Source organism: Salmo salar, chromosome ssa22 (assembly GCF_905237065.1).
Source record: "Salmo salar chromosome ssa22, Ssal_v3.1, whole genome shotgun sequence".
In the NCBI taxonomy this organism is placed as follows: domain Eukaryota; kingdom Metazoa; phylum Chordata; class Actinopteri; order Salmoniformes; family Salmonidae; genus Salmo; species Salmo salar.
This window is the reverse complement of record NC_059463.1, coordinates 35965962-35981574: the sequence shown is the minus strand read 5'-3', so window position 1 is coordinate 35981574 and position 15613 is coordinate 35965962. Positions and strand designations below refer to the sequence as shown.

Here is a 15613-nt window from a genome sequence, read left to right as displayed (position 1 = left end):
TAGGGGGATAACGAGTAAAGAGGTAGGGAGGTGTTAGGGGGATAACGAGTGAAGAGGTGGGAGGTGTTAGGGAGAGAACGAGTGAAGAGGTGGGAGGTGTTAGGGAGAGAACGAGTGAAGAGGTGGGAGGTGTTAGGGGGAGAACGAGTGGAGAGGTGTTAGGGGGAGAACGAGTGAAGAGGTGGAGAGTTGTTAGGGGGAGAACGAGTGAAGAGGTAGGGAGGTGTTAGGGGGAGAACGAGTGAAGAGGTGGGAGGTGTTAGGGAGAGAACGAGTGAAGTGGTGGAGAGTTGTTAGGGGGAGAACGAGTGAAGAGGTAGGGAGGTGTTAGGGGGAGAACGAGTGAAGAGGTGGGAGGTGTTAGGGAGAGAACGAGTGAAGTGGTGGAGAGTTGTTAGGGGGAGAACGAGTGAAGAGGTAGGGAGGTGTTAGGGGGAGAACGAGTGAAGAGGTGGGAGGTGTTAGGGAGAGAACGAGTGAAGTGGTGGGAGGTGTTAGGGGGAGAACGAGTGAAGCGGTGGGAGGTGTTAGGGAGAGAACGAGTGAAGAGGTGGAGAGGTGTTAGGGGGAGAACGAGTGAAGAGGTGGAGAGGTGTTAGGGGGAGAACGAGTGAAGAGGTAGGGAGGTGTTAGGGGGAACGAGTGAAGAGGTGGGAGGTGTTAGAGAGAGAACGAGTGAAGAGGTGGAGAGGTGTTAGGGGGAGAACGAGTGAAGAGGTAGGGAGGTGTTAGGGGGAGAACGAGTGAAGAGGTGGGAGGTGTTAGGGGGAGAACGAGTGAAGAGGTAGGGAGGTGTTAGGGGGAGAACAAGTGAAGAGGTGGGAGGTGTTAGGGAGAGAACGAGTGAAGAGGTGGAGAGTTGTTAGGGGGAGAACGAGTGAAGTGGTGGGAGGTGTTAGGGAGAGAACGAGTGAAGTGGTGGAGAGGTGTTAGGGGGAGAACGAGTGAAGTGGTGGGAGGTGTTAGGGAGTGAACGAGTGAAGAGGTGGAGAGTTGTTAGGGGGAGAACGAGTGAAGAGGTGGAGAGGTGTTAGGGGGAGAATGAGTGAAGGGGTAGGGAGGTGTTAGGGAGAGAACGAGTGAAGAGGTGGAGAGTTGTTATGGAGAGAACGAGTGAAGAGTTGGGAGGTGTTAGGGGGAGAATGAGTGAAGAGGTGGGAGGTGTTAGGGAGAGACCGAGTAAAGAGGTGGAGAGTTGTTACGGAGAGAACGAGTGAAGAGGTGGAGAGGTGTTAGGGGGAGAACGAGTGAAGAGGTGGGAGGTGTTAGGGGGAGAACGAGTGAAGGGGTGGAGAGGTGTTAGGGGGAGAACGGGTGAAGAGGTGGGAGGTGTTAGGGGGAGAACGAGTGAAGGGGTGGAGAGGTGTTAGGGGGAGAACGAGTGAAGAGGTTTGAGCGAGAGAGTGTAGTTAGGGAGGGAGGACAGTGGGGAGGAGGAGGAGAAGGGTCTCTAAATCTGAACTAATCTAATGCAACAGCTGCTCTTGCCACAAGACCCCCCCACACACAAAAAAAACCACACACACACACACTATCATAAACACACACACCCCATCCCAAAACACAATCTTACCCCCTGCACCTGTCTCAGTCTGTTGCCTTGGTGACCTGCTTTAGCCAATGTCCCTTGGTAATTTAGCAGTATGTCTGTGTGTGAGGCTTATGTCTCACACTCACCAACTTAAAAGACTGTGTCCTGACTGTCTTGAGCAGCAGTGGACAAAAAACCTTCTAGAAAGGCAGAATCACCATCCCCTTAGAAGGGGCTTAATGATGTCACTTTGAGGCGGAGAGAGAGCAATAAACTAAAGGATGGAAGAGACTGAGAGAAAGGGGGTAGAGGAAAAAGAGTTCTGGTGGAGGATCCTGACAAGTATCTCCGCATAGAGGATGCTTGGGCCAAATAAAATCTTTGCAGATTTCCACATTGGGCTTCCAGCATTTGATTTGTACAGCAGCGTGTTTTGGAGGGAGTTTGTCACTTACGTCCCACCTACGTAACAACCAGTGGAATCCTGTGGCGCGTTATTCAAATACCTTATAAATGCTATTACTTCAATTTCTCAAACATATGACTATTTTACACCATTTTAAAGACAAGACTCTCGTTAATCTAACCACACTGTCCGATTTCAAAAAGGCTTTACAACGAAAGCAAAACATTAGATTATGTCAGCAGAGTACCCAGCCAGAAATAATCAGACACCCATTTTTCAAGCTAGCATATAATGTCACAAAAACCCAGAAGACAGCTAAATGCAGCACTAACCTTTGATGATCTTCATCAGATGACACACCTAGGACATTATGTTATACAATACGTGCATGTTTTGTTCAATCAAGTTCATATTTATATCAAAAACAAGCTTTTTACATTAGCATGTGACGTTCAGAACTAGCATACCCCCCGCAAACTTCTGGTGAATTTACTAAATTACTCACGATAAACGTTCACAAAAAGCATAACAATTATTTTAAGAATTATAGATACAGAACTCCTCTATGCACTCGATATGTCCGTTTTTAAAATAGCTTTTCGGTGAAAGCACATTTTGCAATATTCTCAGTAGATAGCATCACAGGGCTAGCTATTTAGACACCCAGCAAGTTTAGCACTCACCAAAGTCAGATTTACTATAAGAAAAATGTTATTACCTTTGCTGTTCTTCATCAGAATGCACTCCCAGGACTTCTACTTCAATAACAAATGTTGGTTTGGTCCCAAATAATCCATAGTTATATCCAAATAGCGGCGTTTTGTTCGTGCGTTCAAGACACTATCCGAAAGGGTAAATAAGGGTTACGAGCATGGCCCATTTCATGACAAAAAAATTGTAAATATTCCATTACCGTACTTTGAAGCATGTCAACCGCTGTTTAAAATCCATTTTTATGCCATTTTTCTCATAAAAAAGCGATAATATTCCGACCGGGAATCTGCATTTAGGTAAACAGACGAAAGAAAATAAAGCATGGGGTCGACTCGGGCACGCGCCTAAGCCCATAGTACTCTGATCGGCCACTTGCCAAAAGCGATAATGTGTTTCAGCCAGAGGCTGCCTCGATATCGTTCAGCTTTTTCCTGGGCTCTGAGAGCCTATGGGAGCCGTAGGAAGTGTCACGTTAGAGCAAAGATCCTCAGTCTTCAATAAAAAGAGCCCAGATGAACAACAACTTGTCAGACAGGCCACTTCCCATATAGAATCCTCTCAGGTTTTTGCCTGCCATATGAGTTCTGTTATACTCACAGACACCATTCAAACAGTTTTAGAAACTTTAGGGTGTTTTCTATCCAAAGCCAATAATTATATGCATATTCTAGTTACTGGGCAGGAGTAGTAACCAGATTAAATCGGGTACGTTTTTTATCCGGCCGTGTCAATACTGCCCCCTACCCCCAACAGGTTAACAATGGATAGTCTCGTCAAATCATCTGGCACTGTAACGCGGGTCGTCTAATGGGGACCAAGACGCGCCGTGTGACGTGCTCATAATTACTTTTATTTAACTCAAAATCAAACAAACAACAAACGACCGAAAACAGTCCCGTCAGGTGCAACATACACAAAACAGGAAACAACCACCCACAAAACACAGGAAAAAACACCCCTACTAAATAGGACCTTCAATTAGAGGCAACGAGGAACAGCTGCCTCCAATTGAAGGTCAACCCAAGAAACTTAAACATAGAAATAGACACACTAGAACAAACATAGAAATATACTAACATAGAACCTAAACCAAAAACCCCGAAACACATAAAACAAACACCCCCTGCCACGCCCTGACCAAACTACAATAACAAATAACCCCCTTTACTGGTCAGGACGTGACAGGCACGCTCAACAGAACTGTCAATTTCTTACCGTTATTGTCTGTGCACTTCCAAATTAGGTCAATGTCAGTCTAGTGCAAAACGTAAGCCCTTTTTTCTTTGATGTGATTGACCAACCGGATGTAACTGTACATGGGTTGCTCAACCGAGCCGATCCCAGCGCTCACGGGCGACCATGTTTATCTGGGAAGCAGGTCAGAATCCCACAGAGACACGTCTCATTTTACGCCCCTGCCTTGCCTGGCCAGAAGTCCGCTGTGTTCCCCGGCACTCTGTCCTGGCGTTCCCACTATCCCATTCCCAGACCTGTCCTCCCAAACAGTACTGGGAAACCATCGGATAGCACTCTACCTCAAAGTACAGTGCAGTAATACCACAGCACCAGCTTCACTTTGAAGAGTCAGTAAACTATAGGCCTAATTTTGTCCTTCAAAATGGACGAGCGAGATGGGGGAGGGGTAGTGGAGGTGTGGAGATAGAGGGAGGGGAGAGATAGAGGGGTGGACAGGCCAGACGGATAAGTTGGGCTCCAGTCAGCCATGTGAGTTTGCAATTAGAGGGCTTCACTGGACACTTTGTCTGCTGGCTTGTTTGGAGAGCTGGGTGGAGAGAGGGATGAGAGAGAGGGAAGGAAAGAGAGCTAGGGAAGAGTGAAACAGAGAGGAGAGAGTAAGGTGGTTGAGGTGAGAGTGTGACTGAAAATGTCTTCAGAACGTTCATGAAAAGTTCCTTGTGAGAATGTTATGTGCCATGCTGTAAGGGGCATGCTCTCTCTGCTGGGCAGTGAGTGTGAACTGTGCTGAGGTAAATACTAGACACTATAGTTCAGCCAGATAGTATTAAACTGCTCTGGACACAGTGGACAACAGGCTGATTACCTTTTGACTTTGGCCTGGAGGCTAACTTTCCTCTCAAACACAATGCTAGCTTGTTGCATATCCTCGTGACTCTGTAACTGTTGGCCTAACACTTTTGTTATTGATACTGACGGCAATAAAGCTTTCCCACAGCTATAAGCTTCAAGATGTTAGCTAGCTAGTAAATTCGTATAATTCACCATTAGCCATCCACACAGCTCGATAATAGGGCTAAAGGTGGCTGTTTTGTGTTCACACCCACACGCGTTAGCCTAATGCTAACAGGGACCTACTTGAACATGTAACACACCGCTTATGATAACATGTCTCTGGTGCTGCAGCTGTCCACTTGCTGTCCCTGTCCCGACTGTGCTCTGTCATTGGGTTTAAATGTCACGCCCTGAACATAGAGAGCCCTTGTTTCTCTATGGTGTAATAGGTCAGGGCGTGACTAGGGGGTAGTCTAGTTTAATATTTCTATGTTGTGTTCTAGTTTATATTTTCTAGGTTGGTGTTTTGTATGATTCCCAATTAGAGGCAGCTGGTAATCGTTGTCTCTAATTGGGGATCATATTTAAGTAGCTATTTTTCCCACCTGTGTTTGTGGGATGTTGTTTTGTGTTCGTGCCTGTGCACCACGTAGTCACGTTTAGTTGTTCGTTTATTTGATTTATTTGTTTTATTTGTTTTTGCTTGAAGTTTCACTTTGGAATAAAGATGTGGAACTCTACACACGCTGCGCCTTGGTCCCGTTCCTACGACAACCGTGACATTAAAGGACCGTAAGGGTGAAGGGAGAGGAGGGAGATAAAACTGAATGAAGGATAGAGGGTGGACTGTGTGTGTGTGTGTGTGTGTGTGTGTGTGTGTGTGTGTGTGTGTGTGTGGAAGAGAGAGAGACTCACTTGGACTAACAGGTCTCCAACCCTGACCTTTTCCATATTTCATGGTCACACGCAGGGACACACACCCAGATACATACACTCACACACAAAATCTTTCTGCCACATCCTCTCTCACAGTCAGAGAGACAGATGCACACACGCACAGCTTGTGTGAACTTTGTTGTCAGATTGAAATAAACTAAATATATTTTTTATATGCACTGCTTTCATTAAGACACTATCAGATGATCTCAAAGGTTAGAAATCAAACTGAGTCTAGAGCTTTCCTCCACTCACATTTCACCCTGTGTTAAGTTTCATTACACTTCGCTGATAGGTAATGAAAATAGCAATGCAGTCATGCTGTGTGTGCGTGTGTTAGCGTTGGTACAACTGATAATGTCTCTCACTGGCAAAACATGGAGTAGTTTCACAGTTTCTCTATTAGAGGAGACTTTGTGCTAACTTTCTTAGGAGAGCGAAGAGGGGAGGGAAGGAGGAGGTCAGCATGAATAGGGCTGCAGGGAGTGGGATAGAAAAAAAGAAAAGCGGAGGGAGAGGAAGAATTAAATGGGTGCGTGTTGACAAAGCCCCCTCTTCTCTTTGTTCTCTTTCCCTGCCTCTCCCTCAGTCTGTCTTTCTGTCCATCCAACCCTCTCTCTCTCCCCCAACTCTTTTCTCCTTTTCACTCTCGACCCACTCTTTCGTATGCACCAATCCCCCTCCCATCTTTATTCTGTCCTGAACTATCTCTCGCTTCCTCTCTTCAAGTCCACGCAAAATTCATTTTCTCTCCTTCTAGTAAGCCCTTTTTCAACTGTGTCCCCCTCTCTACATCCCCCCACCCCTCTCTCTCCCTCTCTGTAGTTCTATTCATAGTGAGAGTAGTGAGAGGAGGGTGAGTTCTCCTAATTTAAATTCTTTACAGGGTCTCCATGGGAATAGTAAACTTTGTGGAGAGGAGAAGAAAGAGAGAGAGTGAAACAAAGAGAGAACAGGACACAGAGTTTGTGAAAAGCTTATCCCCCCTACTAAACAGAGAGAGAGAGAGAGAGAGAGAAGGGGGAGAGAATAGTCCCTCCTACACTCTTAGAAAAAAGGGTTCCAAAAGTGTTCTTCAGTCTCTCTTCTGTGTAAAGGGTTCTTTATGGAACCCAAACGTTTTCTACCTCGAACCAAAGGGGTTCTACCTTGAACGAAAGGGGTTGTACACTGAACCAAAATGGGTTCTTCAAAGGGTTCTCCTATGGGGACAGCCGAATAACCATTTTATGGTTCTAGATAGCACCTTTTTTTCTAAGAGTGTGGAACTTTGGGAGTGAGTTAAACAGCGACTCTTTAACTTCACAGAGATGGGACCTCCTCTTCCTATCTCTTCTCATTCTCCGCTTTTCTCTTTACCTCCCCCACATTCTTTCCCCTGTCCCCCCTTCTTTCTGTCCTCCTCCTTTGTCACCTGTCACCCCCCTGCTCCCTTCCTCTTTCTCCATCTGTTGGCCCCCTCTCCTCTCTTGCTCCAAAGGACAGGCCCTGAAGGGGGGACAATGAAGCCCCATGCTGTGTAATGGCCTGTGTGTGTGTGTGTGTGTGTGTCTGTGTGCGCGTGCGTGGTGTCCAAGCTCATCTCTCTCAATTAAATTAAATTCAAACGGTTTTAATGGCATGGGAAATGTGTTTACATTGCCAAAGCAAGTGGAATAGACAATCAACAAAAAGGGAAATAAACAATCAGAAATGAACAGTAAACATTACACTCACAAAAGTTTTAAAAGAATATAAACATTGTTATATTATTGGCTATGTTGTAACAGTGTGGAAAATATTGCTGCTGTGGTGGCACACTGTGGTATTTAACCTAATAGAAATGGAAGTTTATCAAGATTGGATTTGTTTTCAAATTCTTTGTGGGTCTATGTAATCTGAGGGAATATGTATCTCTATACATTTGTCAGGAGGTTAGGAAATGCAGCTCTGTTTCCAACTAATTTAGTGGGCAATGGGCACACAGCCTATCTTCTCTTGAGAGCCAGGTCTGCCTATGGCAGCCTCTCTCAATAGCAAGGCTATGCTCACTGAGTCTGTACATAGTCAAAGCTTTCCTTAATTTTGGGTCAGTCACAGTGGTCAGGTATTCTGCCACTGTGTACTCTCTGTTTAGGGCCAAATAACATTCCAGTTTTCTCTGTTTTTGTTGTTGATGCATTCCCATGTTTAAAGTAGTTATCTTTTTGTTTTCTCATGATTTGTGTTGCTGTCCTGGGGCTCTGTGGGGTCTGTTTGTGTTTGTGAACTGTTTGTGTCTCTCTGTCTCTCATAGGTTGATGATGCCATGCTCATGTTCGACAAAACCACCAACAGACACAGAGGTATTGCCACAAAACACCAGCCCACACACACACACAATTAACATTTTACTGCAGTGGGCTAAATCAGGGTCACACAGAGTGATTCTTGGTAAGTCTTAAACAAATCTACTGTGAAACAAAAGTATACACCTCACACACATGGTTATGTGCTTTATAAAATAGACACCTGTGCCATGTCACATATAGAGTTAAAATATATTCAATTTTGAGTTTGCATCCCAATATTACACTTTATATATACTACCGTTCAAAAGTTTGGGGTCACTTAGAAATGTCCCTGCACATTTTTTGTCCATTAAAATAACATCAAATTGATCAGAAATACAGTGTAGACATTGTTAATATTGTAAATGACTATTGTAGCTGGAAATGGCTGATTTTTTATGGAATATCTACATACATAGATACACACATACATAGATACACACATACATACATACATACATACATACATACATACATACATACATACATACATACATACATACATACATACATACATACATACATACATACATACATACATACATTAAAATAGTACCCACAAAACACCAGTGTCAATGTCAACAGTGAAGAGGCGACTCCAGGATGCTGGCCTTCTAGGCAGAGTTGCAAAGAAAAATACAAATCTCAGACTGGCCAATAAAAAGAAAAGATTAAGATGGGCAAAAGAACACAGACACTGGACAGAGGAACTCTGCCTAGAAGGCCAGCATCCTGGAGTCGCCTCTTCACTGTTGACATTGAGACTGGTGTTTTGCGGGTACTATTTAATGAAGCTGCCAGTTGAGGACTTGTGAGGTGTTTGAGAAACAAACTAGACACTAATGTACTTGCCCTCTTGCTCAGTTGTGCACCGGGGCCTCCCACTCCTCTTTCTATTCTGGTTAGAGACAGTTTGTGCTGTTCTGTGAAGGGAGTAAGTAGTACACCGCGTTGTACGAGATCTTCAGTTTCTTGGCAATTTCTCGCATGGAATAGCCTTCATTTCTCAGAACAAGAATAGACTGACGAGTTTCAGAAGAAAATCCTTTGTTTCTGGTCATTTTGAGCCTGTAATCGAACCCACAAATGCTGATGCTCCAGATACTCAACTAGTCTAAAGAAGGCCAGGTTTATTGCTTCTTTAATCAGAACAACAGTTTTCAGGTGTGCTAACATAATTGCAAAGGAGTTTTCTAATGATCACTTAGCCTTTTAAAATGCTAAACTTGGATTAGCTAACACAATGTGCCATTGGAACACAGCAGTGATGGTTGCTGATAATGGGCCTCTGTACGCCCATGTAGATATTCCATAAAAATTCAGCCGTTTCCAGCTACAGTAGTCATTTACAACATTAACAATGTCTACACTGTATTTCTGATCAATTTGATGTTATTTTAATGGACAACAAATGTGCTTTTCCTTCAAAAACAAGGACATTTCTAAGTGACCACAACCTTTTGAACGGTAGGGTACGTCACAGAAGACTGAAATATAAAAAAAACTATTTGACATAGAAACACCAGAATTTCGTCATTAAAAAAAATCTAATATTTATTAATGATGAAATTATGAAAAATATTAATAACATTCCACCCATGAGGCCAAAGAGGGTGTTTTTGGTCATTGACTGCAAGAAAGGGCTACTTTTTTATTTATTTAACTAGGCAAGTCGGTTAAGAACAAATTCTTATTTACAATGACGGCCTACTCTGGCCAAACCCGGACGACGCTGGGCAAATTGTGCGCCGCCCTATGGGACTTCCAATCACGGCCTGTTGTGATACAGCCTGGAATCAAACCAGGGTCTGTAGTGACCCCTCTAGCGCTGAGATGCAGTGCCTTAGACCGCTGCGCCACTCGGGAGCCCTCTGTGATAATATTCTCTCAGATCAATTGTCAGACCATACTAGCGAGGTTGTTGCTAGTATGGTCTGCATTGAGAAGGTTATGAAGAGTCTGATCCTTGGTTCAGCCATGCATGGAATGGCAGCATAGCACACATTGATTTATAGTGCAGATAATGTTATGCTGAAACAAATAACACACACATTGTCAGACTCTCACACATTGTTTAGATAAACACAGACTCATGCTGATACACAGTCAATGTTCTTGACAGTATTTTAATGTGTGGGAACTGTACTGGGCTGAGCTGGTTACACATCCACCATAGCTGCTGGAACCATGCTGGAAAGGACAGTATGAAAATACATTATCTGAGTTAGCAGAGTGCAGGTCGGATTGGCCCTATAGTGTGAATCAGACATCTGAGGTGAGATGAGGGAGAAACAAGTAAAGGGAGGTGAGAAGGGAGGAGCTGGGTTAATTGGTCAGCTCGTTTAATCGGAGCTCAGACTAAAACTTTACCTACTACTTCACCCCATCCCCCTTCACCACGGCAACAGATTGAAAGTTAGGACACCGCCTCCTGAGGTGTGGGGGAGGGAGAAAGGACAGGTCAGGGACCGTTTGAAATTTACAAGTTTGTGTTTTTGGGGCGTGCACAGGGGAGGGTAGTGCGTTTTTTTACCTGGTTTACATTCACTCTTCTGCTTGTATTTTCCCTATAAACAATGACTTGACTTACTTTTGATATTACCCTAATAAAGTTTAGAAATGTTTGGCTATTATTAAGCTTTAGCTATTGCAGGCCTATGATATGTAGGCATTGCGCCCCGCCGCTCCAACTGACTCCAACAGTTGAACTTGAGGTGATGAAGACTGTTTCAGGCCCACCAAATATGATTATATATTTTTTGTTGTATTTTACCCCCTTTTTCAATTACGAACTAGTCTCATTGCTGCAACTCCCCAACGGGCTCGGGAGAGGCGAAGGTCATGTCGTGCGTCCTCCGAAACATGACCCGCAAAACCACACTCCTTAACACCCGCTTGTTTAACCCGGAAGCCAGCTGCACCAATGTGTCGGAGGAAACATTGTTCAATTGATGACTGAAGTCAGCCTGCAGGTGCCCAGCCCGCCACAAGGTGTCACTAGAGCCTGATGAGCCAAGTAAAGCCCCCCCTGGCCAAACCCTCCCATTACCCGGACAACGCTGGGCCAATTGTGCACCGCCCTATGGGACTCCCGGTCACGGCCGGTTTTGACACAGCCTGGGATCGAACCCGGGTCTATAGTGATGCCGCATGGACTGCGATGCACTGCCTTAGACCACTGTGCCACCCGGAAAGGCCCGCTTACCAAATATTCTGATCCAAATTTTATGAATTAGCCTCCCTCTATACGTCTATATCTGTATAGCAGATGCAGAAGCCATTTGACATAAAGAAATACATGTCGGTGTCATTGCATTCCACCAGCATATCCCTATCTATCTGGGGTTAGGCCTAAACTTATTTTCCTTTATTTAGGATATATATATCCTGGTAGGCCTGTTGTAATTAAACACTGTTTCCCATGCTTGTTCAGTGAACCATAAACAATTAATGAACATGCACCTGTGGAACGGTCGTTAAGACACTAACAGCTTACTGACGGTAGGCAATTAAGGTCACATTTTTGAAAACTTAGGACACTAAAGAGGCCTTTCTACTGACTCTGAAAAACACCAAAAGAAAGATGCCCAGGGTCCCTGCTCATCTGCGTGAATGTGCCTTAGGCATGCTGCAAGGAGGCATGAGGACTGCAGATGTGGCCAGGGCAATAAATTGCAATGTCCGTACTGTGAGACGCCTGTGCCAGAGCTACAGGGAGACAGGACGGACAGCTGATCATCCTCGCAGTGGCAGACCACGTGTAACAACACCTGCACCGGATCGGTACATCCGAACATCACACCTGCGGGACAGGTACAGGATGGCAACAACAACTGCCTGAGTTACACCAGGAACGCACAATCCCTCCAGGAATGCACAATCCCTCCATCAGTGCTCAGACTGTCCACAATAGGCTGAGAGGCTGGACTGAGGGCTGGTAGGCCTGTTGTAAGGCAGGTCCTCACCAGACATCACTGGCAACAAACCCACCGTTGCTGGACCAGACAAGACTGGCAAAAAGTGTTCTTCACTGACGAGTCGCGGTTTTGCCTCACCAGGGGTGGTCGGATTCGCGTTTATCGTCAAAGGAATGAGCGTTACACCGAGGCCTGTACTCTGGAGCGGGATCGATTTGGAGGTGGAGGGTCTGTCATGGTCTGGGGCGGTGTGTCACAGCATCATCGAACTGAGCTTGTTGTCATTGCAGGCAATCTCAATGCAATGCGCTACAGGGAAGACATCCTCCTCTCATGTGGTACCCTTCCTGCAGGCTCATCCTGACATGACCCTCCAGCATGACAATGCCACCAGCCATACTGCTCATTCTGTGTGTGATTTCATGCAAGACAGGAATGTCAGTGTCTGCCATGGCCAGCGAAGAGCCCGGATCACAATCCCATTGAGCACGTCTGGGACCTGTTGGATCGGAGGGTGAGGGCTAGGGCCATTTCCCCCCAGAAATGTCCGGGAACTTGCAGGTGCCTTGGTGGAAGAGTGGGGTAACATTTCACAGCAAGAACTGGCAAATCTGGATCAGTCCATGAGGAGGAGATGCACTGCAGTACTTAATGCAGCTGGTGGCCACACCAGATACTGACTGTTACTTTTGATTTTGACCCCCTCTTTGTTCAGGGACACATTATTCCATTTCTGTTAGTCACATGTCTGTGGAACTTGTACAGGTTATGTCTCAGTTGTTGAATCTTATGTTCATACAAATATTTACACATGTTAAGTTTTCTGAAAATAAACGCAGTTGACAGTGCGAGGACGTTCTTTTTTTGCTGAGTTTATATATATACAGTTGAAGTCGGACGTTTACATACACTTAGGTTGGAGTCATTAAAACTCATTTTTCAACCACTCCACAATTTCTTTGTTAACAAACTATAGTTTTGGCAAGTCGGTTAGGACATCTACCGTGTGCATGACACAAGTAATTGTTCAAACAATTGTTAACAGACAGATTATTTCACTTATAATTCACTGTATCACAATTCCAGTAGGTCAGAAGTTTACATACACTAAGATGACTGTGCCTTTAAACAGCTTGGGAAATTCCAGAAAATTATGTCATGGCCTTAGAAGCTTCTGATAGGCTGATTTACATCATTTGAGTCAATTGGAGGTGTACCTGTGGATGTATTTCAAGGCCTACCTTCAAACTCAGTGCCTCTTTGCTTGACATCATGGGAAAATCTAAAGAAATCAGCCAAGACCTCAGAAAAAAATTGAAGACCTCCACAAGTCTGGTTCATCCATGGGAGCAATTTCCAAATGCCTGAAGGTACCACTTTCATCTGTACAAAGAATTGTACGCAAGTATAAACGCCACGGGACCACACAGCCGTCATACCACTCAGGAAGGAGATGCGTTCTGTCTCCGAGAGATGAACGTACTTTGGTGCGAAAAGTGCAAATCAATCCCAGAACAACAGCAAAGGACCTTGTGAAGATGCTGGAGGAAACAGGTACAAAAGTATCTACATCCACAATAAAACAAGTCCTATATCGACATAACCTTAAAGTTCGCTCAGCAAGGAAGAAGCCACTGCTCCAAAACCGCCATAAAAAAGCCAGAGTACGGTTTGCAACTGTACATACGGACAAAGATCGTACTTTTTGGAGAAATGTCCTCTGGTCTGATGAAACAAAAATAGAACTGTTTGGCCATAATGACTATCGTTATGTTTGGAGGATAAAGGGGGAGGCTTGCAAGTCGAAGAATACCATCCCAACTGTGAAGCACGAGGGTGGCAGAATAATGTTGTGGGAGTGTTTTGCTGTACGAGGGACTGGTGCACTTCACAAAATAGATGGCATCATGAGGTAGGAAAATTATGTGGATATATTGAAGCAACATCTCAAGACATCCGCCAGGAAGTTAAAGCTTGGTCGCAAATGGGTCTTCCAAATGGACAATGACCGGAAGCATACTTCCAAAGTTGTGGCAAGAATTGGCTTAAGGACAACAAAGTCAAGGTATTGGAGCGGCCATCACAAAGCCCTGACTTCAACCCTATAGAAAATGTGTGGGCAGAACTGAAAAAGCGTGTGCGAGCAAAGAGGCCTACAAAACTGACTCAGTTACACCAGTTCTGTCAGGAGGATTGGGACAAAATTCACCAAACTTATTGTGGGAAGCTTGTGGAAGGCTACCCAAAACTTTTGACCCAAGTTAAACAATTGAAAGGCAATGCTACCATATACTAATTGAGTGTATGTAAACTTGTGACCCACTGGGAATGTGATGAAAGAAATAAAAGCTGAAATAAATAATTCTCTCAACTATTATTCTGACATTTCACATTCTTAAAATAAAGTGGTGATCCTAACTGACCTAAGACAGGGAATTTTTACTAGGATTAAATGTCAGGAATTGTGAAAAATTGAGTTTAAATGTATTTGGCTAAGGTGTATGTAAACTTCCGACTTCAACTGTGTGTGTATATTTATATATGTATGTATGTATGTATGTATGTATGTATGTATGTATGTATGTATGTATGTATGTATGTATTTCAAATCAAATTTTATTTGTCACATAGACATGGTTAGCAGATGTTAATGCGAGTGTAGCGAAATGCTTGTGCTTCTAGTTCCGACCATGAAGTAATATCTAAGAAGTAATCTAACCTAACAATTTCACAACAACTACCTTATACACACAAGTGTAAAGGAATGAATAAGAATATGTACATAAAAATGTATGAATGAGTAATGGCTGAACGGCATAGGCAAGATGCAGTAGATGGTATAGATTACAGTATATACATATGAGATGAGTAATGTAGGGTATGTAAACATTATATGAAGTGGCATTGTTTAAAGTGGCTAGTGATACATTTGTTACATCAAGATGGCAATATGCAGTAGATGGTATAGAGTACAGTATATACATATGAGATGAGTAATGTAGGGCATGTAAACATTATATAAAGTGGCATTGTTTAAAGTGGCTAGTGATACATTTATTACATCAAGATAGCAATATGCAGTAGATGGTATAGAGTACAGTATATACATATGAGATGAGTAATGTAGGGTATGTAAACATTATATAAAGTGGCATTGTTTAAAGTGGCTAGTGATACATTTATTACATCAATTTTTCCATTATTAAAGTGGCTAGATTTGAGTCAGTATGTTGGCAGCAGCCACTCAATGTTAGTGATGGCTGTTTAACAGTCTGATGGCCTTGAGATAGAAGCTGTTTTTCAGTCTCTCGGACCCCGCTTTGATTCACCTGTACTGACCTCGCCTTCTGGATGATAGCGGGGTGAACAGGCAGTGGCTCGGGTGGTTGTTGTCCTTGATGATCTTTTTGGCCTTCCTGTGACATCGGGTGGTGTAGGTGTCCTGGAGGGCAGGTAGTTTGCCCCCGGTGATGCGTTGTGCAGACCTCACTACCCTCTGGAGAGCCTTCCGGTTATGGGTGGAGCAGCTGCCGTACCAGGCGGTGATACAGCCCGACAGGATGCTCTCAATTGTGCATCTGTAAATGTTTGTGAGTGTTTTTGGTGACAAGCCGAATTTCTTCAGCCTCCTGAGGTTGAAGAGGCGCTGCTGCTCCTTCTTCACCACGCTGTCTTGTGGACCATTTCAGTTTGTCCGTGATGTGTACGCCAAGGAACTTAAAACTTTCCACCCTCTCCACTACTGTCCCGTCGATGTGGATAGGGGGCT

The 15613-nt window shown here is 44.2% G+C and overlaps 1 protein-coding gene across 2 annotated transcripts in view; it reads left to right on the top strand.

The window, feature by feature from the left end:
• LOC106583321 (RNA-binding protein Musashi homolog 1) overlaps window positions 1-15613 on the top strand; it is a 44096-nt gene that overhangs the window by 20018 nt on the left and 8465 nt on the right. For both annotated transcript variants that reach the window (XM_014167377.2, XM_014167376.2), the window contains exon 7: window positions 7894-7942. In XM_014167377.2, the coding sequence (XP_014022852.1) occupies window positions 7894-7942 (49 nt within the window). The remainder of the gene's footprint in view (window positions 1-7893; window positions 7943-15613) is intronic.